General features: G+C 37.3%; 1 protein-coding gene across 1 annotated transcript; it reads right to left on the bottom strand.

Moving 5' to 3' along the window:
- Window positions 1–943: 943 nt before the first annotated feature.
- Window positions 944–25,386, bottom strand: tpcn3 (two pore segment channel 3). The gene is made up of 20 exons (XM_041252200.1): window positions 25,283–25,386; window positions 23,440–23,570; window positions 21,796–21,878; window positions 19,209–19,323; window positions 18,768–18,896; window positions 17,453–17,569; window positions 16,937–17,055; window positions 16,687–16,788; window positions 13,994–14,120; window positions 13,688–13,889; window positions 12,869–13,013; window positions 12,194–12,379; window positions 11,785–11,849; window positions 9,791–9,878; window positions 7,453–7,522; window positions 6,975–7,194; window positions 6,569–6,659; window positions 6,056–6,169; window positions 5,493–5,605; window positions 944–3,657 (listed from the first exon to the last, which is right to left on the bottom strand). Exons 1-20 carry the CDS (start codon window positions 25,356–25,358, stop codon window positions 3,512–3,514), a joined length of 2,439 nt encoding a protein of 812 aa, XP_041108134.1. The 5' UTR covers window positions 25,359–25,386; the 3' UTR covers window positions 944–3,511.

The raw sequence follows: 25,386 nt of genomic DNA, 5'->3' as shown, positions 1-25,386 counted from the left end.
ACTGTATAGATCTCACTCTCCTAGACTCCATAAAAGACATTGAGCAGGCTGTAGACCTCGTTACAACATCTATCCAGGAAGCCATTGAGACTAGCGTCCCACAATTGAAGCCAACTCATTATGACCTGCCGGACGGCATCAAAACAGTCTATAGCTGACAAGAACCGAGCTTGGCGCAAATGGCAGCAGTGCCAGACACCGGATCTACTGAAGAAGTACAATCACCTCAATAAACTACCTGAAGTACAGATACAGCAGCACAAGCGGAAAAGTGGGAGGTTGTAGTTGCTGAACTGGAGGAGACCAACAACTCTGTGTGGAGGATGACTTGCCGCCTGACTCGTGCGAAAGAACCAAATCCACCAATCCAGGAAGTCCTAGCTGAATCACTAGAAGCCTCATTCACACCTAATCCAGCCAGCCAGTCGAAGCCTCGAGTGGAGAAAGAAGTCACCATTCACCTTACAGAGCACAAGCCTGAAATGAAATCACACAATGCCAGCCATTGCACAGCTGATGAAGTCCTCGCATTAGCACTGAAGCTGCCCAACGGGAAAACCCCTGGCAATGATGGAATCACCAACTTGGTAATCAAGATGCTGCCATCCAAAGCTTTTGAATGTCTGACTGAGATCTTCAATGCATGCCTCCAACATCAACACTTCCCTAAATTGTGGAAAGAAGCTAAAGTCATTGTTTCACGAGGCTGGAAAGCCGTTGCAGGGCCCCACGAGCTACCACCCTATAAGCCTGTTGTCCTGTCTCTCGAAGCTGCTGAAGAAAAGTAATTCTGGCTCGGCTCAATGATCACTCTACTTGCAACAAACTGCTTATTAACTAGCAGTTTGGGTTTAGAGAACATTCTACCAATCACCAACTGCTACGGGTGGTGGATACCGTCAGCCATGGGTTCAACATCAACAAATCACTGGGCAGTCTTGTGTGTGTGGCATACAGGTCTTCTCCACAAGATGATTAACCTCAGCTTTCCAAACTACTTGGTTAACTTGGTGAGCAGTTATTTTTCTGGCTGCACTTTCCATGTTGCAGTACAGGAAGAAAGGTGTACACCACGATGCATCCTCACAGGACTACCACAGGGATCAATCATCGGGCCTTTCCTGTTCAATATTTTTACCAACGATATGCCGACTGACTTACCGGGGACAGAGCTGGCACTCTATGCCGATCATGTTGCAATCATCTCAGTCTTTCAGTGAGAAGTTGGTGGCCAAGAACCTGCAGATCTTACTTGATAGGAATGGTATGTCAGAATGGTAGTGACCACGGCAACACTATTCACCAAGAGGCACACCAAGGAGTACCCACAACTCTCAGTGTTGATGCAATCCAGTGGGAAAAGAGCAGTGCCTATCTGGGTGTCACCATAGACATATAGCTCAGCTGTTAGAACCATATTGAAAAAACACTGCAGAAGGCGTCCCACAAACTTGCAGCTTTGTACCTTCTCTTGAAGACGAGAACTACTAAGAAGCAAAATTAAGATCATCATGGCAATTATGAGACCTACCTTGACCTATGCTTCCCCAATCTGGAGTGGTTGCTTGGACTTAACTCATCTCTTACCCATCACAGTGCTGTGCTTGTGAAGTCCATAAACCCACCATCCATTACAGTGCTGTATAACTGTCAACTTAAGTGGCTGTTAATTTTATTACTGTACTGTATTTGTCCTTGATCTGAAAAATGTATCTTTAGTTTTTGGAAAAAAACAAGGCTGCTGACAATAAGCAGTTACAGCTGACCATACAAAATAACTGTCATGAAAGGTTTATAGTAAGGAATTTTTCTTGGCCAATACCCATGATCAAACTTGACCAAGAGAATCACAGAAAAAAATAACTAAAAATGGTCTTTATCATCTAGAAATATTACATAACCCAATCTGGCAGCCAGCTTAGGTCACAGGTCAAAGTAAGGGTGTCGTTACATATTACTTGAGGAGTAGATATATTAGCAGCCATATAAAACTTAAAGGATTATTTTACCTTTGCAATGTATAGCATCAATATATTTTTCAACACAATCCTAATTTATTTTGTATTTTTACTCACACAAGATGGATCTTAAATCCAATGTGGAACTAAACCAAATTTCTCCAGTTTAGGGAGCGTCAAATATGAGAAAGAGGATTTGTGTCCTACAACAACCCCACTGCTCTGCTTTAACGGACTGGCTATGGTGGAACAGGGAAAAACAGCTGCCTTGTTGCTGGAGGGAGCATGGTCTGGATACAGTATGACGCTCTGAAGACTATGCTGAAAATGTTTTCAAAGAGATAGGTACAACGCAGCATACTGCAAAGGTAAATTAGTGCGGTTCTTGTAAACACTAAATTTACGATGAATGAATGAATGAAGGTAAATCACCACACAGTGCTCACACAATGTAAAATTAATTCAAACCTACAACAATCTAAGTTGCTATTGGTGATTAAAAATGCAGCGTTTATTTAACTGCCTATCTAGTAACTCCCTAATGCTTACAGGCCTCAAACTTCTTCTCTCTGTTTTACCACTGGTAGAAAACATAACACGCTGTACAGTAGTGTAACACATTTTACTAAATACATAATACATTTTCTTTATGTAATTTTACAACACTTTAAAATATATGGCATATAAAAAAGTATATATGGTATATAAAACCATTACCATATATGACAATGTACTCTCTCTCTCTCTCTCTCTCTCTCTCTCTCTCTATATATATATATATATCACACACTATATATAGTAGAACGCATATGATCTAAATATTAAATCTTTCTTTTAAATGACGCCTCTTTCAGTGAAAATATATTGACACAGATTTAACAACTGCTATTTGGAAGAAGAGTATTCAAAGAAGATAAAGCTTTGAGCCATATGGAATTCATTCTTATAAGACAAATTACAATAAAACTAAATTGAACATCATGCATTAAAAAAAAAAAAAAACACAATAATGGCTTTCCGCTACTACTTGTTGAGGTCAGTGGTATCATTGTAATTTTGCTTTCAAATACAACTGGTTTCTAATTGTGTTAGTGTTCTCTGGCAATAGCAAGAATTCTGAATTGGCAGAGAATTTCTTCAGGCTACTGGAAAACGATGCACACCTTCTTGGCGTCAACACATTGATGTGTTAGTGCTGCTTTGAATCAGGTTTCAAGCTGATAACATATTACCACATATGTGTGCCAAAAATGTAGAAATGCAATAATATCATCAAAGGCAGTATATGACAGAACACCTGTTAGACGCATGCAGGCTACAGATAGGCATGCTCTGGGTCACCTTCCAGCTACCTAAGATGACTGCGGAATAAATTCAGCTTCTGTGCTGGCTGTTTTTGGAGAACTGTTAACTTTCTTCTAAAATATCAAAAGTAATGGTAAGTAATAAAAATGCACAATGCTCTATATTAAGACCTGGATGGTTTCATATAATAATAATAATAATAATAATAATAATAATAATATTCCCTTTTCTGTTTATTTATTTTTTTGTCACACACTGTCAAAGGCTGGGTTTTGGAAATTGAAGTCAGCTGGTAAAGAGTCTTCATCAGACTCGTCCATAGGGGATCCCTCGTCATCCGGGCTGAGGTCTGCCTGAAATATACGCTGCAGCAGGGCATCAGCGGTCCTGTATCCTGGAATGAGGCAAAGGAAAGTGTAGCTAGGGTGCCTCACAATGACCTAATCTGAACAATGTATCAGCTCAGAACACATCTGCAATGATACAGGTCAACACTCGTGAACACAGTTATCATCATGTACAGAACAAAATATATTTTATTAAAGTTTCATTTTATAACACTTTTTTTACTTGGATTACTTTAATAATTAATACTAAAAAATGTAACCGGCACTTAACTAGTTGCCTGCCATGTAAATTTGTTTCATAGACTAGATCAGGGGTACTCAAGTATTTTAATGAAGGTCCAGAATTCTTGGTTACAGCAAGGCCAAGGTCTGGAGCATATTGTCATTCTGACTCCCACCCACATACCGACAAACAAACTTAGAGCTACACAAAACTAGTTTTTACACATGTTGTTGGTTCTTCACTAGGTTTAAAGGAGTTTTATTGGGGGAATCAAACCCGTCTCATTTTTACTCGTCTGCCTTCTACACTGACTTGTTACTGCATGTTCTTTCCCTGCCATAACCATAGACTTGTATAACTACTGTATTCTTACATGTATCTGTGCTATCAGAGCCAAACATTGTGTTTCACCACTGCAAAAACAAACCTAATTGTAGCAAACAAAACTGAAGCACAAGAACAAAACGGAACTAAAAAACACTGTGCTTTCTCTTTCAAGTGAATTAAAAATAAAAACACCTGACAAAAAATAATAATAATAATAATAATAATAATATAGTCATTTTACATTCAGTGCATTTATAATACTTACAGTAAATGGGAGAAGTGGCAGGTCCTCAAGGGTTACAGGTGAGCTCAGCAAGAGCAATACAGAAACGCAAAGATTTGCGGAACTGAACGCTGATATTAATATTAATAATGTTAGTCTTGGAGAACGAATATCCGCACACATAATGTAATCTGCAGATACTTAAGCCTGACATGAATCGCAGCACTTGACAATTTAATCACCAGTACAATCAGCATAATCATTGCTCACACATAGCACTTTTTTGGTGGATAGCAGAATGATACGATATCTGTCGTGGCCGGGATTCTGTCTGTTGCGCTACTGTTTGCAAAGTGAAGTTTCGTACACACGAGCAGTACAGTATGGTATAATATCGTGTGCTTTCCCTGAGTCAGCAGAACCGACAGTAGCAATGTGCATTGACTCGTATGCGTTTTTAAAAATATTATATTTTACCGGTAATATTTTTTAATTGGCATGGAAAAGGTAACTGATAAAAATGGGCTCTGTAGCACCGGTACTTGTCATTGTTTTCTCTGTTTTTGTGATGTGTGATTTTCTGAACATGTACCAGAAGGTATGAAAATGTTATCTTAACTGTGTATTTTCAAAATTACTAGTGACGGTTGTTTAATTAGCCACAAAGAAGGGAGATGTTGATGATAACAAAACAGGCCACAGCAGCCAATGCAGCCAATGCAATGCACTTTCACTTCATTTGAGCTGCTAATACTGTTGTCTTCTTGTAGATTTTATTTTATTCATAGCTTGCACCGAGTGTCTGCTACTTACTATCACAGCGACACCTACTGTACCCTTACGCACCCCACTCTAATAAGAACTATGCTGTCTGAAAACTTCATAGCATTTCCAATATGACTTGGCAGTCCAGTCAAAATGTTCTGGCAGTCCGGATTCAGACCCCTGGGCTAGATCATAAAATAGTGAGGTGAGATGACAGTAATGTCAGATACGTCACGTATCAATAACTAAAGAAGGGACAATGCAGCTAAATCATCCAATTTGAGGAGAGGTTGTAGAAGGATAAGAGGAAAATCCATGTTATTTATATACAAGCTATTACTTACTTTTTGAAGCTATCTCAAACATCAGAGTAGGTTTCACCTTCGTGTTTTCTGTAGACCCAAGGTCATTGTCGGGCGTTTCCATGTCATTGCACAAGGTTCCTTCCTGCTGGTCCCTGAAAGGAAGAAAATTAAAGCTTCAGACTTTATGGTAATTTGATAATCAGCTTGCTACTCTCTGATATCTGCTACAAGTGTTAAACCATTCCACATTATTAATAGCACAGTATATGTTTTTTTTTTTTTTGGGGGGGGGGGGGTTCCCCATAATGTATGCCTAAGGAACAGCAAGCACTTAAACGGTTTGGCTTTTTTTTTATTTTAATGGGAAATGATACAATTTCAACATAACACTTTTCCACTGCCTTTTTGCAGTAACTCTGCTATGCCAGTGAACTCCAGCTGAGATCTAAAGTTCCCTTTGTATTGTGTTCAATAAAGGGCACTGTTGCTTATCAACAAGAGTACTACTTTAAACAGTCACATGCTTTGTAGATTTTATACATGCCATATAATTATCAAGATAATGAATTGATAACATGAATTGTATTTTTCATTATACTCACTCCTGGACCCCTAATTGAAGTTCTTGGATTTTCTTTTCAATTGAAGTCTGTACATTACTCTTTTCTACTGTATATTCCACAAAGAAAGCTTCCAGTATGAAGGCTATAAAAATGCTGTATTAAATGAAAACATACAGAACAACACAGGTTAACTTTATTCCAAACAATTTAATTCAGTAGCTTTTCAATTGCTTCAAAATGCTAGGATCCACAGTCTATCAGAGAAACCCCCCAAATTAAAAAAGCCCAAATCTGGTCCTCAGATCCACTGCCATTTCTCAGTATCCTCAGATTTGAAAGCAGAAGCTGGGTTCAGCACCATGACACTAAGCCAGTAATAAATTCAGCTCCTAGAAAACATTTATGCAACTGACAACATATGGCATCTCAACTTCTGGAAAAGCATCTATTGTGATGAGCGTATTGGCATATGCATGTATACCACAAACACATTTAATACAACGTATATGGACAAAACATTTATAGACAAGAAATTCATAAAGACAGACTTACTTGAGGATAATGATGACCACCACAATATGAAAAATGATGAAATACAATATTGCAGTAATATGGGTTACCTTTGTAAAGCCACTGGCCAGAAGTATGTTTGAATTAAGGAAAATGATCACAAATGCTTGGTACTGCTCAGAAATATCTGACAATTTTGGATATACTAGCTTTATTTTACACCCAAAAAGCACTAAAGACATTACAGTCTTGCAATGGCTGCCATGAATCTCTACAGAGTACAGTTTCATGCTTTCTCTTCTCTCAGTGTCACTAAGAACATAGTGTATGTGTTAATAACAGTTTACCTTGAAGACGGTTTCCATTTATGTATCTTCCTCATGCATGGGCTATGTATAATATTATTGTCCAGTCCTATGAGGGCTAAACTTTTGTTTTAAAAGGATATCATGCCACTGGTTGACAACAGTCAACTCCAACAGGACGATGAATGAAGACACAATGTTGTTAAAGTTATTCTTGCAGTATTTATAGTTCGCAAACTTGGAGTCTTTCAATAGAATATTTCCACAAAATTCACTTTCAGGGTCAGTTGAATCTGGGCTATAAGATTTTATTTTGTACTTGAATATTTCCATCCCTATGATAGCAAATATATAATACACCACCTGCAAAAGAACCAAAGAACAAGCAATCGGTGGATATCACAGTTAATAAAATAGAGATTTTATATTAGTCCACCTTACAATAACACCACATAATTCGTTGTTTCACTTGATAGAAGTCCACGACTGAATGGCAGGGTATGAATGAAGACACTTGCTAGTAATATAGTATCAGTGCCTGACTGTAGCCTTTGCCAAAGTTGCTCACCTTACAAAAAAGGTATTACAAAAAAATGTAAACTGGAGTGATGAAACACTTACTACAACAAGTTGTCCGAAAGTAAGCATTGTGGATCCAATGTTTATCAGAGTATTGATAATAGAACGGAACCTGGAAATGGTTTCAAAAGATTATTATAAGCAATTTGAACATTATAAATCAAAAGCACTTTTTTTTTTTTTAATGGTTGGACTTGAGTTGTGTGATTATGCAAATGCAGGGATGGAAATAAGACTCCTGCTGCATAGCAGTTTCACCCATTCCATGTTTTAATACAACTTTGATTAGCCACAGTATATAGGTAACAAGCTCAAATGTGTCGTCTTAAACTCAGAGTCTTATTTCCATCCCTGAAACTCAAGAAACCCTAACAGTTCCCAAGACTTTGTGTTAAGGCTGGTTCATACTTCAGGCCGACATAATTTCTGGTCATGGTCGAAGGTTTCCGACCCTGTGCGAGAGGTTGGAATTACGTTATCCACACTTGCAACGTGAATCTTTTTTGGAAAGTCGTACAGCCTTTTCTCATGCGTCAGTGAGCTGAAATCGCATGGGGTCAGATGATGTTGAAAAATGTCAACATTTGCTGCATGGTCGCACTCTGGTAACCATGATAGAGCAAGACTTTGAGGAACTTTTAATAGAAGATGTTTGTATACATCCACATTTATACAACTCCTCACTTAAAGAATATAGAGATGCCCAAATAATAGAAACCGCGTTGCTGGATACTATTAAGATAAAAAAGAAAAAGGACAGCAGATCCTGTGGCCACACTTTGCTGTGAATTAACAGTTGCTCTGTGCAGTGTGACTGCAAGTCTTTCTGCAGGTGTCACTGGCATCGCTGTGTGTTTTAGCACTGAAGCGCTGGTCCCAATCTGTTGAACAGATCGTCAAGCATTTCACCTGTCTTTCTAAAATACCTCAAACATCTCTCACTGTCACATACCCGCATCTCTCTAATTAATGCACAAAATTCTCCCTTTCAGGCTCTCTGCTGGTTGAGAGGACGGATGTACCAATGACGTCGTTTTTCATTTTTTTAAACCTTGTATAAGAGGTACAAACTCAGCACATCTCCTAAAATGTAAGTGTTTCCAATTACGCGAATGCAGTCTGTATTTAAAACTGTGAAAAACAGTTGCACAGCAAACAGTGAAGCTGCAGAGCTTTTACAGCTGTCTGTGTCTGACGTACGGCATTCATCTGCGACAGAAGTATGAACCAGCCCTTACCTGCTTGAAAGAAGAGATACAAATACTAATAATCAAAACTAAGAATTTGATTCTAAAATGTAGTAAATGGTCTTACAAGTGTGATGGCTATTGCCACCTCCAAATCAACAACCACAAGTCATACCCTAAATTAAACTGCAAGGCAGCAGAAGCTATAAAAAAGGCTAACAAGATGCTCGGATACATTGTGAAAAGTGTTGAATTTAAATCAAGGGAAGTAATGTTAAAACTGTACAATGCACTAGTAAGACCTCATCTTGAATATTGTGTGCAGTTCTGGTCACCTCGCTATAAAAAAGATATTGCTGCTCTAGAAAGAGTGCAAAGAAGAGCAACCAGAATTATTCCAGGCTTATAAGGCATGTCATATGCAGACAGGCTAAAAGAATTGAATCTTTGAACAAAGTCTTGAACAAAGAAGACTACGTGGCAACCTAATTCAAGCATTCAAAATTCTAAAAGGTATTGACAGTGTCGACCCAAGGGACTTTTTCAGCCTGAAAAAAGAAACAAGGACCAGGGGTCACAAATGGAGTTTAGACAAAGGGGCATTCAGAACAGAAAATAGGAGGCACTTTTTTACACAGAGAATTGTGAGGGTCTGGAATCAACTCCCCAGTAATGTTGTTGAAGCTGACACCCTGGGATCCTTCAAGAAGCTGCTTGATGAGATTTTGGGATCAATAAGCTACTAACAACCAAACGAGCAAGATGGGCCGAATGGCCTCCTCTCGTTTGTAAACTTATGTTCTTATGTTCTAGATACCCAGCAAATACTGTAGCTGAACCTACAGAAATTGATCTATTCAGACCCTACCACCTTACTACTTGATAAACAATTGTACACAATTCAACGATACAAAAATGTATCTGCATGGGTTGCACAAACAATTCCATTCACTTATGTAAAAAAAATACAACTTACCAAGAAGTAAGGTAACAGCTAGGAAATTCAAAAATTAACAATAAAGCTTGCATCATAAAAAAAACAAACAATTGATTTCACTTTTTGCAGCACATACCACAGACAAATACTGCGTGCCAAGCAAGTATTACAATACAGTAGTTCTGTACTGTACTATAATATCCACACTGCATTCAAACAGAAGTTCTTTAATCAAAGTAATAAATTACCCATTTACCTTTTGATGCTGTCAACAATTCGAATAAGCCTCAGGACTCTTAAGATAAAGACAATATCAAGTACCTGTTGACTATTGTAACCTCCAGCTGAAAAACAAAAGAAAAACAACCATTGCAATATGATCTTATTGATTTTATTATCATTATGATAATCATACTACTGGATTCAGACTAATCAATACTTGCAAGGAGGTGCTGTAGCAATATAAACCCAACCAGTATCACAGCATAGTGTTGGACAATGCATGAGCTATTTTACCTCCGTGATAATATGATGTGAACAATTACATAGTGGTGTCTCGACTAGGCTCCATATTAACAAAATAAAAATTATCACGGCAAAAATCTCATACTTATTAACCTAAGAAACAGGAACTAAGGACCTTATTATTGGAGACGCTTTGTACATTTCCAACGGTCGTGTAACATTTTTTGCATGCAGTTCTGATGTACCTTGCAGCAAGTCAAGCTACTTGCATGCCATGTTAAAAGATAAACAAATTAATAAATAATGAGTTCCACATAAATTTTATGTGTAAAGTAGAATTTCTTCACAAACACTAACTGGAAAAAACCCCTCCAAAATGGGGAAAAATGAAAAGAATAACTTGCAGGAAAGAATAACTATACTGATGCACAAGAATGTGTCCCTCGGATGAGACATTAAACCAACGTCCTATTGCAAGTGACTCTGCAGCAGCAACATCCCCTAGTCTATGTAAGTCGCTTTGGATAAAAGCATCTGCTAAATAACCAATTAATAATAATAATAATAATAATAATAATAATAATAATAAACCAAGGCATTATCTGTACTGCGAATTATTCAAAGCTCAGTTTGAAACATAATTACAGATTTAAGACAGCAGATGTTAGCCCACATATCCAAACTTAGTATAAAATGTCTTGATAACAACTGAAACATCCTTAACAGGTAGGAAGCAAGCAATTTCCACAGCCAGTTAGGAGGGGGGAAAAGCAAATAAAAAAAGCTCTAAAATCTCAGCAAGAGCCCATATCAGTGAAACATAAACCCAGCTCATATTTAACGGATATTAAGAGGACTGACCTGATAAAGCAGGAACCATAATAAAAAGCAGAGTATAAGCACTGCCTGCTGCTGCTAATATTTGTAGGAGGCACTTCAATGTAACCAGTTTTAGTTTTGCAAAAGTATAAGAAAACTAAAACAGACAGATTTTTTGTTTGAAGCCTTCAACAGCGTTTGCAACGGTTTTACCGTCAACACTTTGTTACACATGCTGACCGAGGAATAGGAAGTTTGGCTTAGAGGTCTCATTTTAGCAAGGTTTCCTTCATGAGGTACAAGCCACGCTTCCTCTGTGTTAAAATTAGACTAAAACTATTCACACACCATTATGAGCTCTCCCACTGACTTCATTGTAACTTTTCCACAAATCACCACCTGCATCTAAAAGCTTCCCACTTTTAACAAGCAGCACTACTGGGTTCCAGCATTCTAGCTAGGAGACAGAAAAAAGAAACACCCATCACCAAGAAAAGCACTCCACTCCCGTCACCAAGACCAGCACTGTCTCACCTGGCTTTCTGAATCAGCTGTTGTCACGCTGGCATACAGTCTCATCTGTATATACCTTCTGCCGGATAGAATTTTACTATTTATTTTTTAACTGCCCACTTACGTTATCTAAAATGTAAAGGCAAAGACTATATAAAACATTTAAATACCCTCCTCCCCCAAAAAACACCTTAAAAGAAATACTTTATACAGTAGCATATGCAATTTCTTAACTGTTTGATAGCCTATTGTTGGAAAGCATAGTAAATAATGATCCAATAATCTTGGATTACCTAATGTTACTTTAGGCAAAGAAGTTCAAGACTAGTGTTAATTAGGGTCTGTAAAACCAGCCTCTAGTGTTTAGGTAAGGTAGTCCAAGAATAGTGCGGTGGCTGTAAAACTATCTGCTAAAGCATACCTACAAATGCAGAATACAAAATGTACACTCACATGATCTCAGTATAGAGGTCACTATAGTAGCAACCAGGGCTGCAATTATGATGATTGTGTCAAACCTGGAAAGAGAAAAAGAAAAGTGATGTAGTAAAACAATCAGCTGTAAGCTGCAAGATTCCTACGTGTGTTTTTATTTTATTTTACTGTCAAATGCTCCATATGTTTCTGACTCTTCTGGTAAAGTAATTGAGTCAGAAACCAGTGTCAGGGACATATTTATATAAATAAATACATAAATAAATAAAGTAGGATGATGCCTACAAATAGCATTTGTCAATATAAGGTTAAGAGCTTATCACTTGTCTACCACACATGCTGCCAATTCAAACTCATTAAACTGTTTTTACTGTGGTCCAACTGCAGCAATAAAAGCTGATATTCATATGTAGTAAAATATCCTTACCAGTTCCAAAACTGGTGCTTTGCAAAAAACAGTCGGGGCTCATAAGTGTAAAGCTTAAGGGAGATCTCCACCAGATACAGCCCCAGGAACACCCATTCAGCGTAGGCAATGATCGCATTCTCTTCATCCAGGCAAATGAACACGGCATTTATCAGAATAATCAGGTCGTATGCATAAACAAACCCTCTGCAAGAGGCAGGGGAAAATGTATCGGTCAAATCTGAAGTCAGAGGTACCGTATACATTTCAAGGGTTTCTATCAAACACAGCTCATTATTATCTACCTTCATAATGATATTAAAAGGAACAGTTTTGCAAATATGTCATCGTTTCTGTTATAACTCAAAGAGGGATGGAAATAAGTGTTTGGTTTGAGTTTGAGTCATTCCGCATAACCAAACACTCTAAACTCCATTCAATCATTCCTAAAAGAATGTACACATTTTATGTACCACTCCACTAGCAAACTTCAAATAATGTGCTTATATTTGAAGAGTAAACAATGGTCTATTCAGACATACCACTACATTTAGCAAGCAAGACTGGGCTACAGCAGCAAAGCTTTATACATGTTTTCATGGCCAGAGCATATTATAGGTTATTAATTGTATGTCAGTCTCATACATAACTCTGCAAACATGTGGGACACACCCACTAAGATATTGAAAGGCATACTTATGCTGAACCATTTTGTGTATGAGCCTGCTCCCTGCTGAATGGTACAGGCCTGGCAGCCAGGTTTGTAATGGGTGAATCCGGGCCTTCACTGTAATAACCCGAATATTCAGAAGGTCAGCCAACTGGACAAAGGCAACTTTTCCTTAAAAACCAGATAAAACAGCAGGTGTCAGTATATACAGAGGTACCCGAAGTAGAACCGCACAAGCCTGTTATTTGGATTCAATTCTGAACAGTAAGCAGATGATGGGGGCTGCCGAGTGGCGCATCCGGTAAAGGCACCGCCTGGAGTGCAGGATGCGCCCTATAGCTTAGAGATCGCTGTTTTGAATCCAAGCTATGTCACTGCCGACCATGGCTGGGAGTTCCCAGGGGCACAACTGGCCAAGTGCTGCCCAGGTGGGGTAGGGGTTAGGTCAGCTGGGGAGTCCTTGACTCACCGCACACCAGGGACTCCTGTGGCTGGCTTGGCACCTGCAGGCCGGCCTGTACGCAATTCAGAACTACGTGGTCCTCTGACGCTGTAAGTTCTGGATATGGCTGCATGGCTGGCTTGCAGTACGGAAAAAAGCAGATGGCTGACGGCACTTGGGTGATCGTCTTCGCCTTTCCCGAGTTAGTCTGGGGGTTGCAGCAGTGAGCCAGGTTGAATAATTGAACACTCCACAAATTGGGAGAAAATTGTAAAACGAATTTAAAAAAAAATTGTAAAAAACTTTCACTTCAAGCGACTGCTGGAACAATAGAACTATAATAGCCACCCAGGTTATTACAGCTTATTGCTAGGGTTATGCAGTTTGACATTTACTCACTGACCTATGTAGCCTTTCTGTTCATCATCTGAAACACTCCATAGCAGCTCTCGGTAGGCGTTGCTGATACTCGGCTCGACTGTCTTCACCAGCTGGTTCCAGTGGGATTGTCGGACGATGTACTCAGTGCCCTCGCACACTTGCAGGACTTTAAAGGCTTTCACCATCTTGTGGCGCTTTACACTGACCAGCTGTTTCACCTCTTCCTATGGGAGTTTAGAAAACAGCGATGCCCCATCTCTAACATACTTTCCATTTACTCACAAATAATCAAAAAGCAGAAACAAAAGTGGTTTCATTAAAAGTTTACCTTGAGGTGTTTCTTGTAATTATTGTAGATGACGGCCAGGAAGACAGACATGAAGACGTACGTGTTAATGATAATATACAGGATGAAGAAGATGGAGAACCATGTATTGTTGTCATAAGCAGGCATCCTACAAACATAAATAAATCAATCAATAAAAGTGAATAACCTGAAGATTTGGGAGCCACATTATTTGCATATTCTGTATATTACCAGAATCTTTCAACACTTACAATAACTTTAATAATCCTATATAAAATACAGATTCCCCAACTAAAAAAGACGACCATTGCCTGTGGCACTACATGATTAATATGCTCTGAATATTTAATGATATTTCTGTGCTGTAAAATATCCACTCCGCTCCAGCAACTACCCATCTCCGCTCCCCAGCTCCATATACAACTGGCATGCTCCACTCCCCGCTCCGCTCTCTGCTCTTGATGAAGTGAATGAAAACAAGAAGTACCTATTCACCAAGAAAGGCCGCTCTCTTGATGGAGTTCCTCCTACTCAAATAGCTCTGATACAGCACACCCTCAGGGCAGCTTACCAGGCTGGCCATATCTGGAGCAGAGTACAGTGGCTAGGCCTGTGTGGCCAAGTCCAACTGACGGGATGGAAGGAGTTTATCTGCAACTGTGGAAGACACTACCTGAAGCTTCTGATTCATGTTATCAGCTAAACCACTGTGGCTGCAAAACTGGGTGCAGTACAAGGTGCAAATGTGTCAAAGCAGCGCTTCAGTGCACTGCTTTATGTGCACGTGATAACAAGTGCACAACAGACTAGACAAAGAGTTTGGTCAAAACTAAATATTAACGAAAGAGTACAGCAATCATAAACACACTATCTTCTATGTTATTGATCTTGTTTTGTCAGCTAAAAAGCATGAATAAAAGCATATTGTGATTGTGATTTGTGTCACCTTCAACTCCTGAGGCTTTCTATTCATTCCTGTAAGCTACAGCACAACGGAGTAGAAAATGTAATGGAATTTTGAAGGCTTATAACTACCATTCTAAGGCAGATCCAGCTTAGCACTCAGTAATTCATCACCTTGGAAGAACAGCTGTGCCAAATGGTAGGCTTCTGTCACGAAATGCACAATCGTTATGGAAACGTCAGCTCTGCTGCCCCGCTAGTACAAACGAAGTTTTTGACATACAGGAAAGATCAATATTTAAACAAGCTTGTGAACATGAACCAATATAGAAGCATTTGCTCTGATGTTTGGTAAATCAGTGACAGTGAGACGCTGCTACTGACAATGAATCAGTTCTTTCTATCACAGCCTGACACCAGAACTTTAGTGTGCTTACCTTTTGAAAAAAGCCACAAATGTTTTGCTGTTAAAACTGCAATCAAGAGACTAATGCAGTGTATGAGACAAATCAATAAACAGTTTGATCATTTGACCCTTAGAACAGCCTTTAATGTAATAGTTGTAATCAAGTGTGATTTCCAGACCAGGCTTGGTGTGGTCAGTTCTTTTTCTAGGCGTGGTGGGCAACTGTGGCCTTTCCAGGCCAGGGCTTTTTTCTAACCCTGTTCTTAACAGTTTAATTGAACCAATTTAACCTCAATCTAAGTCCTAAAGCAGTTACCCAGTAACTACATTTTATCTGTTCATCCTGGTGTATAACGGCCCTCCAGGACTGCAATTGATTATGCCTGTTCTAGGTTAGCTATCAACAGGAACAGGAAAACCTGACCTTTTACTTTTAATCAAATAAACAAATGTAAAGAAAAAATGCACATTGTTGATACAAATGCAGAGTACAAAAACAGCCAAACCTTTTTTTTCCACCTATATTTCCCTCTAAAACACTCTGCCTGTTTTTGTTTTTTGCACTGGAGATGGAGAGTAAAAGCATGAAAGCCTCAATGGCCAACAGTAGGACGGGTAGCTATCATACTTACAAAACAAGGAACAAAACATGTGAGGGAGGTATCGATTGAGGAAAAAAAAAATACTAGTAAAGAAGTAAGAATAATTATTTCTTATATAATTTGTTAAAGCAAAAGGTAGACAGGAGCTGAGCCAGATATCTCTAGTGGTCTGTCAATGTTAGCTTAGGGTTTATTAGACCCCGACTTACAGGGTTAAGGTTGTTTATGCCTATTTTAAACTGCATTTAAACTATATATATATATATATATATATATATATATATATATATATATATATATATATATATATATATATATATACACACCCACACACACACACACACTCTCTCTCTCTACCGGTCAAAAGTTTTAGAACACCCCCATTTTTCCAGTTTTTATTTAAATTTAAGCAGTTCAAGTCCAGTGAATTTAGATTAAATTTTGTTAAACAAAACAATTCCATGATTTCTTTTTTATCTCCAATTGTTTATTTGTTCTATGCTTTAATTTCAGAGTACATTGAGACATTAAACTGTGTAAATTTCAATAAAAACTGGAAAAATTGAGGTGTTCTAAAACTTTTGACCGGTGGTGTGTATATATATATAAAGCTAGGCTCATTATGCTGCTATGTAAATATAGGTCATTTAGATGGTTTTAAGAAAAAATAGGAAACTCTTTAGTGACCTATTCACAGTTGTGACCTGTTTTAAAGTGCCTACATACAGTACATATTCTGTGTTACCTGGTTAGGAATGAATTCAGTGCAACCTTAAAAATAATAATAAAATGCAGAAACTTACATGACATCAGGGCTGTTGGCAGTGGTCACTAAAACGTACAGGTTAAAGACCACTTCTAAGTAGTTCGTAAAGTACGGCTTTCCTTCAATTGTTAAATAGTTTCTATTAAGAAAAATGAAAAAAAAATATCAACATCAACATTGGCTACCTTCTGTACACGTTGTACCGCCGAGAATGGAAACAGTTGATTCAAGTAACAACCAGCAATTAAGACCTCATAAAGAAAACTGAAAAACGGATATACACATACCTTTTTCCAAACAACTTCAGGGCCATAAGTGAGAACATGAGAACACTAAAAATAAATAGCAAAAAGACATATAGGATTTGTGGCAAAGTGTTTCGAATACTCCGGAATGCTCTTCGTACCTGCAAAAAACAGAAAAGGGAATTTCCATTCACCATCTCACTGCCACAAGAGTAAAACTGAAAAACATACATTGTTCTATTAGTGGTTTATTTTTAATTTTACAAAAAAAAAAAAAAAATATATATATATATATATATATATATATATATATATATATATATATATATATATATATATATATATATATATATATATATATTATATATATACAGTGAAACTTTGTAAGCTCACTGGGGCTGAAATAATTTAAAAAGCTCTCATTACAATGATATCTGGTTAATTTGGACAAACAAATATCCTGGAATACTAATTAATATATACACTATATAGCTAGATAGACAGACAGACAGACAGACAGACAGACAGATAGATAGATAGATAGATAGAAATAAATACCTGTCGACTTTCAGTGATGTTGACCAAGAAGAGAGGCCGTAATACTCGAGACCATCGGACCCCATAATACCCTGTCACTTTAAGTGACCCGTAAATAATCATATCCACTAGTGTAAGCTGGGGGGGGGGGGGGGAGCAAACAAAACAAGTGTTAGATTTTAATTTTGCCAAACATTTCTTTCCTACACACTGCTGTGGAGATGACGTTTGTGTACTTGACGTTTTTTCCTACTCAATATAGTTCAATCAGATCACAGTCCTACATGATTAAGCGAACGCAGAGACTGATGTGTTCTGGCCTTCACTGCTACCGTAAACTTAGGGTTATGAATTTGAGACTGCTAATCAAAAGCATTCATAACTTATTACAGAGGACTGACCTGTTCTATGTCGAATAATGATTAAGGTCAATAATAATCCTGTCTGACACTTTATCTTTTCAGAATTTCTTTACACCTTCTGACTTAGCCTGTCTTAAATGTTGACTTTGTGTTGGACTGACAAATGGCACATCTGGACCAATCTGTGGTGAGACGATGTGGCTTTCCTGCTGGCAGAAGCTTTGAAGGACAACCTTCATCCATAGTTTTGTGTTTATTTTCCATTAGCTGTCCAGAGCACAGTCCATCTACAACTGACACTAATAGCCCTGCTGCTAACAGAATTCTCAGAATTCAAATGCAACATTCCATAACTGGTGTTTTTTACAATATATTTCTCACGAGTAGACTAGTATTCACAGATCACTGGTTTAGATTATCCTCCTCACTCTATTAAATTAGCAGAATTTGGGGGAAATGTAGTTAATACCTGCTTCTACAAAAAGGGTCATAGCTCAGCCCTGCCACTGAATGACAGCCTACCTCATTTTCTACTACAGGAGTCCCTCCATCAGGCTGACACAGGTAAAATTTTATTCTACTCGGGTGAAAAAAATCTTTAAAGAAGTTTTTTGTATGGGCCCCAAACTTTGCCCTCCACTAACAATAGCCAGAATGGGAGTCTGATTCGCTGGTGCAATGGATGGATGACTGTGAAGCAGAAAATGACGGTGGAGGTAACAGATCAAATAAACAAATCAGTAGTTTATTTGTCCGACGTGCTTTAACCAGTGACCATTTAGATGTGTCAGCCGATTCGAGTCTGCATGATGATGATGTCACTATCACATGAATTCTAAAACAGCGGTTCTATGTGAAAACATGTGGTCTGTATCATTGACATGGGCTGAGATTAAAGCAACTGAGGTTAATTTTAATGGACAACACTGCTACAGGAAAAGTAAGAAAATCATAGTACGTTAACAAGAACTTACTAAAATCGTGACTATGATGCAAAGGTTTTTTGCATCTTTCCAGAAAGACTTTCGGGGAATAACTTTTGCAAAGTGTATCAGACGCCCTGTAAAGGCCAAAAGACACAGGAACTCTACCAATGATGTAGCCTGGAATAGAAAGTGACCACTGTTTTAATCACCTGAACTCATGTTATTGCTTACAACAATATATTTGAAACATGCATTTCTATATTCATTAGATTTAAACATGCCTCCAAATACACAGTGCTTTAATCTGATATGTAAAAACTGGTCACTTGTTTACTATACTTTGAAAAGGAACTAGTCAAAACAAAACAAATGTGTCAGTATAAACCTTCTTCATAAGTTAAACTTTAACTGGTGAGATTAGAGAAAAGGCGCTAGCAATCACTGCCAAGTCAGTGTTTCTGAACATTACATTACTACTAAAAAGCTTACCCATATAGGCAAAGGAACAACTGCTGGCTCTTCAAATATAGCAAGTGCAAGATCCACAACAATAAAAATGTAAGTAATTGAAAGCAAGCCCCAGTGGTTGTACAGTCTATACAGCCTTAATGAGAGAGAAAGAGAACATGTATGTAACTCAATAACACATTTACAAGTCAATTAATAAAACACAATTATGCTATAGCACCTTTTAGTTGAAACTAGAATGCATCACTGTGAAACAAACTACTTCAAGTGTATCTTGCAGGTCAAACAAAGCAATACATTTCTGTACAGATTTCATCAATAGAAATAAAAATTGTTTTATGCAGTTAAAAAATATTAATAAACAAAGATATGATGTATTTTGTGTGGCGTATGGCCACACCCACTCAGAATCGTGCTGGATAGAATAAAACCAGAAGTTACGTATGAAAATATAAACACACAAGGCGCCTGCCGCTGTAAACATCAAAGATGAACTCAAAGACCCAATTAATTTTAGCGAACGGTACACTGTAGGCCAGATATACAGGAGAACCGCTTCCCTTTTGAAACGTCATGCGCGATGTGGCACAAAAAGGTTGTGTTTTTGGCAGTCGTGGTCCGTGATCCACGATTCACATTAATCGCATTTTAGTAGCCTATAAAAGGTTTTAAAAATTAAAAATATAAAAAATAATAATGCTAATATTCTTAATAAACACTGTTGAATCAATTTCAGTCATAAAAAAACCCTACAAAACTTTAATTCCTAGAAGCAGTGGTGGGTTTTAATTAGGCTGCCTGTTGACTGTCAGTATTTTGTAAAGTTAAATAAATAAAGGGACAGCAGGTCTGCACACCCCTCTCTGACTTTGATTTTTCATTAAATATTTGTGTTGACTGTAACAAAGTTTGAAATTACAATTATTAGAACATACCAACAGTATGCAGCAGGGGATAATCTTTTAAATTAACTCTTCTTACTCGAAAAAACACCCCTACTGCACACAGCTTTGGCATGGTACATTACGTTTTGTTACAGAAAAGTAATCAAAACAAAAAACATGATTCAAATCGCGTTACACTTGAGAAATCCACACATTTGTGTCGCTATAATAAAAGTAACATGAGGCATTAGTTTTTCTTGCTACAAAAACGTTAGCCTTATTTGCAGATGAAAAATAAGTTTTATATTTGTGTTAAGGTGGCAATGACTTCATGAGAGATTTAAAAAAAAAAAAACACACACACACACACACACACACAACTAAGCAATATCATGAACGCCACAAGTGTATTTCCCCTGTCTCTGTATATTGTATGCACCCAAAGTTTGCTATACATCAGCTCCTGCATTGTGCAAGATGATTTTGCTGCACTATTCTTCTTCTCTGGAAAAAACAGAAAACAGTTGATTTTTCAGCAGCTTTTTGAAATGACGACAAACAGCTGCAGAAGAAAACAGTGTGCTGCAGTAAAGACTTAGGCGTATAAAGCAGAGCTCTGTGGGACTCGTACACCACTGATAATAGGATTCTGTGTCCTGCAGAAAGTCATTGACCCCCGAGTTCATTTCTCATACTGCATACAGATGCTCAATGTGCTAGGACCCCTGGAAAAAACAGCACGGGAGGCAGCAGTTTAACACTCCTGATAAAAAAAAATAGCAGTGAAACTGGATAATTGTGTATGTCATATACACAGACAGATATTACTGACAAGCAGCCAGTTACAAAACTGATAGTTACACTCAGGGCCGGGTTTACAATGGCACAAATGGCTCCACAGCGCCGGGGTCACACTCAGCAAAGTAAATGCTTTTAACTTAATGTACTGTAGAGTGTTTTGAAAGTACGTAGCCTGTTGTTTTGAACGTGACCTGAGTGGTTTTTTTGCGTGAGTGTTTTGAGCGTACTGCACTGGCGTATATTGCCAGGCGCGCAAGAGAGGCAGAGCGGGAGAGTAAGCATAGAGGAAGAACTAGTGACTAAGAAAATGATGAAAACATACTTAAGCGGCGCTCACAAACGTGATGTGTCAAAGACAGTGTCTGTGTCGATATCCTGTCTTTTACAATGGTTCCACAAATGGGGGCCCACAAATCTGTTTGGCGCCAGGCCCACAAAAGGTTAATCCAGCCCTGGTTATGCCAACCACTTTGAGGCTGCAGGTGAACTTGTGTACTGCAGTTTAGCATTTAAACAGTAAAATTATGTGCCTAATAAAGAGGCCTGTTTAAGTTACAGTCTGGGCAGAAAAAAAAGGTAGAAATAGGAGATGTTAAGGAAGTGGATCAGAGGAATACACATTTTTCCCCCTTGTTTTATTTTAAGCCTGTATTTCTGTCAGTCATATTTTATTCAATTATGACAACAAAATGATACATACTGTAGTGAAACTACATTCATCATGAACATAAAGCTGTATTAACTGGTAAAATTCCCATGGAAACATACCTGAAGTAAATAATAATAATAATAATAATAATAATAATAATAATAATAATAATTTGCCAAAGAAATAATCTGATCATAATTCTTTTTAAACATGTTCTCACACTCAAATTTGTAGCAGATTGCTTGTTTTAGCATGAGTTCAGACAAATTCTTACCTGATGCCCTCTGGCGATCTGTCAAAGAGAATGTTCCTGTTGTACTGAGCATCTGAAACATAGGCTGCTGCCAGCTGAATCTCCTAATAATGTAGACACACAAATAAATACACAGCAGTACAGATCCCTGTCAGCTTAATACCACTGACACTCCCCTGTAACTTAAATGCTGTGGAAAAAAAACCTGATTCAATCAGATTCAACTTGCTCTGAGGTTAAACCCTTAATTATTACTTCAAATGTTACACACGTTAATTGCACAGGTTGGTGTTTTCTGTAACAATCGAGTCATACGGACCCTGCTGTGTGTTATAATATTTGGGCACATAAACACACTTGTCTATGCTGTTGTGCAAGTTGACTGTGGATGGGATTGAACTGTATTATGAACCCACCATCCTTAGTCATAGTGGATTTAGAGAAGTACCAAATAACAAAACAAACAAAAACTGTGATAAAGATAACCGAGGGGCAGGCAGGCTGGGGTTATGCATCCTTTACAGTTTTAGCATAACATGACTGGAATATCTATATTTTTATTGGGTATTTCTTTAAAGTCAGTACAATGACAGCGACACTTGGATTTAAACTTTATCCCAGCCTACCAGCTGATAACAGTTCTGTATTTACAAAGTGGATTAAGTGCAAAATGATGTCACAACAGTGACCAGCAGGAAGAACTAAACTTTAAACTTAAAGGTTCTGCAATTGTGTACCTTTTACTATAACATTGTTCGATCACTGAATGAAAGCTTTCAGTTCCTGCTGTTAAGTTTTGGGGGTTTTTGTTTTAAGACATTCATTTCAGAAAGTCACAGTCCTCATTGCTGGTGTTTGTGGTTTCACATCACCACCTCGGATTTTAAAAAAGGAAGCTAAACCATTTCCCTTTTCCTTTTGTGGTTGGTGATCAGGAAAGGAAAAGGCTATATCAACATGATTATTGACTCCTTCAAACCACACTGCACTAAATAATATAGAATCCTTTGCAAAGTCACCTATAAAGGAATTGAAAGCACTCAAATGAGTTAACTCTCACTATATGAAAACAAGTAGTTTTGTTGTTGTTGATTAAATATTAATAAAATTACAAAAACTGAACTGGATGAGAAAAAACAAATAAAAAACACTTAATTAAATAATAGAAAAAAATTGTATCTGGAAATCATTCCATTAACACTTGTAGTGTGTGGTTACATCTTATGAGGCGTGGTAAACCTTATCGCTTGTGTTATGCAAGATATAAAAAGCACTGTAGTCTAAAAATGAAATGTTATTATCTACTTAAATTCTACATAAAAGTTGACCAAGGTAATTTTGCAGTTTTCCCATGGTAAAACTATACATTTAACTTGGTTCGCCATGTTTATTATTATTATTATTATTATTATTATTATTTATTATTATTATTATTATTTTTATATATTCTTTACCATACCTCACTGGACTTTAGTGCTTACCTATGGGTCCTATTTTGAACCAAATGCAAGTGCATTTTAAAGTAGATTTAATCTTAATTTAAACATGTCCGTACACCTCAGTCTTTGTAAAATTTAAATTCCATACTAAATAAATACAGCGAAAAGTCACAATGTTTATGAAATCTGTTCTGCGATGTCAAAACGTTCAGAAAATACCACTTACTACTTTAGTTCTAGCGTGCTGATTTTCGGAAGATTTTTCTCCTTTCACTGCAGTATTTTCCACGGAGATCTCATTGTCTGGTCCGGTATCTCCTTTTTCAGTTTGTGACATTTTATTTTGCAAACTCCCTCCTATTTAAAAAAAAAACAAAACAATGTCCTAATCAACTGCACAAAGCAATCGCAGCGTGAACTTCTAATTAAAAAAAAAAAAAAAAAAAAAAAATCTTCCAAACTTTTGTGACTCGTACAAACTGTTAGACGTCTTTCTCTATTATTTCCCCAAATGCATTTGGTAATGGTAGTACTAATGATTTAAACTTGCATTATTTTACCAAGATTGTGTTAAGATGCGTACAGTCTTTTTCAAAACGTTGTAAGAAAAGTGATTTTATGTCTTTTTTGCTGAAGCTTTGATTTTTTGACCTGTCATGTGACAGAGACCTAGCGGAAACAGCAAAGCAGAATTCAGTTCGTTGACATTCCTTCCTCTCTGAATGCACAGACAGAGACTTGGGAATCACAAGAGATAAACCTGTCGGTTACAAAAAGACTGTTGTGCTTACAGTATACAAAACAAAAAGGGAGAATTTAAAGTAAAACATAAAACTTTTTTTTTTTTTTTTTTTTTTTTTTTTGCGTATATCATTTCAAGGATGCAAATTAATTTTAGACTGCAATAGCACATATATACTTGTACATAAATCCACTGTGTATTTATTACAAGTTATAGTCGTTTACAGCGCAAGAGTCGAACAATAAACCCTAAAAACATGAATAATACTTAGCATGACATAATCGCAAACACAAGGCGTTATAATAAGGCACGACGCAAAGCGGACTTTAACCTTTATGCGTGCGGTTATATCAATGTCAACCCACCCACTGGAGTGCATTATTAATGCTATTATAAAACGAATATAACATTATTTGATGTGCTTACTTTTATTAAATTAACACATAACTTTAAAAAAAATCTTACTACTCACAACAAAACAGTTCCAGTGAAAAGTAAATAAAATGTGTTTTAAAGTGTTTTATTTTAATAAATAAACATGAATTTATTAATAAATATAATACATATTGATTAAAATGTGTAGCAAGTAAATAATTTCTGTATAGCAATTATATTAACTAATTGCCTGCTAATGTACTATTTCATTAGGCCATACATATTTAAACTTAGTAAATTGTATAAATAAATCTGATAAAACTTTAATTAAGTTTAATTATAGATCAGTGGTTTTTAGAATAGATGTTCACTTGAATTGCCTGTTGGTGTGCTTAGCTTCTCGGGAGAGGGGGCGGAAAAAAACAAAACAGACGTGTTTCAGGAGATACGGAGAAACAAGAGAAGATACATAATAAAGCAAGTACGTCAGGACAGAGAAAAAACGTAGTTAGAGGTCATTTGAATGTAGATTAATTTTGAATGTTCTGTATTAATTCGATTAGTTTCGTGTACCAGGTTTTGGCAGATATTGTATGCCAAAATGAAAAATAAATACAATAGCATAGCCTTCTGCATTCGATATCTTGGTAGCACTTGCTGTAAGGTCCAAACAGGTGGTTTATTTAATTTAGCAGCCTGTTTGAAATTGGTTCCCGACTGCATTAGGACTCTTTGAAGCAGGCAGAACCATTTTAGACGGAAAATACCCATTCCGAACACATCAACCCTTTAGATTTTTTACGACGTTAATTAGGTACCAATTAATTTTCGCATACTTCCTGGTCATTTAGTTTTTTTTTTTTTTTTTAATTTTCTCAGAACACGTAAAGGAGTCGGAAAGTTAAAACACCACAAAACCCTCCCGGACGTTCGGAAAAGCTTTATTCAGTACCATCGTGGCGTGGGAGCGAGCATTCTGCAGCCCTGCTGGGTACGACTGTAAAATTAATACCAGCCCCTACAAACATGTGCTTACCACATTTACTTAGCACACGT

The sequence above is a fragment of the Polyodon spathula genome, chromosome 6 (assembly GCF_017654505.1).
Source record: "Polyodon spathula isolate WHYD16114869_AA chromosome 6, ASM1765450v1, whole genome shotgun sequence".
Taxonomy (NCBI): Eukaryota; Metazoa; Chordata; class Actinopteri; order Acipenseriformes; family Polyodontidae; genus Polyodon; species Polyodon spathula.
This window is presented reverse-complemented; position numbering and strand designations above follow the sequence as displayed.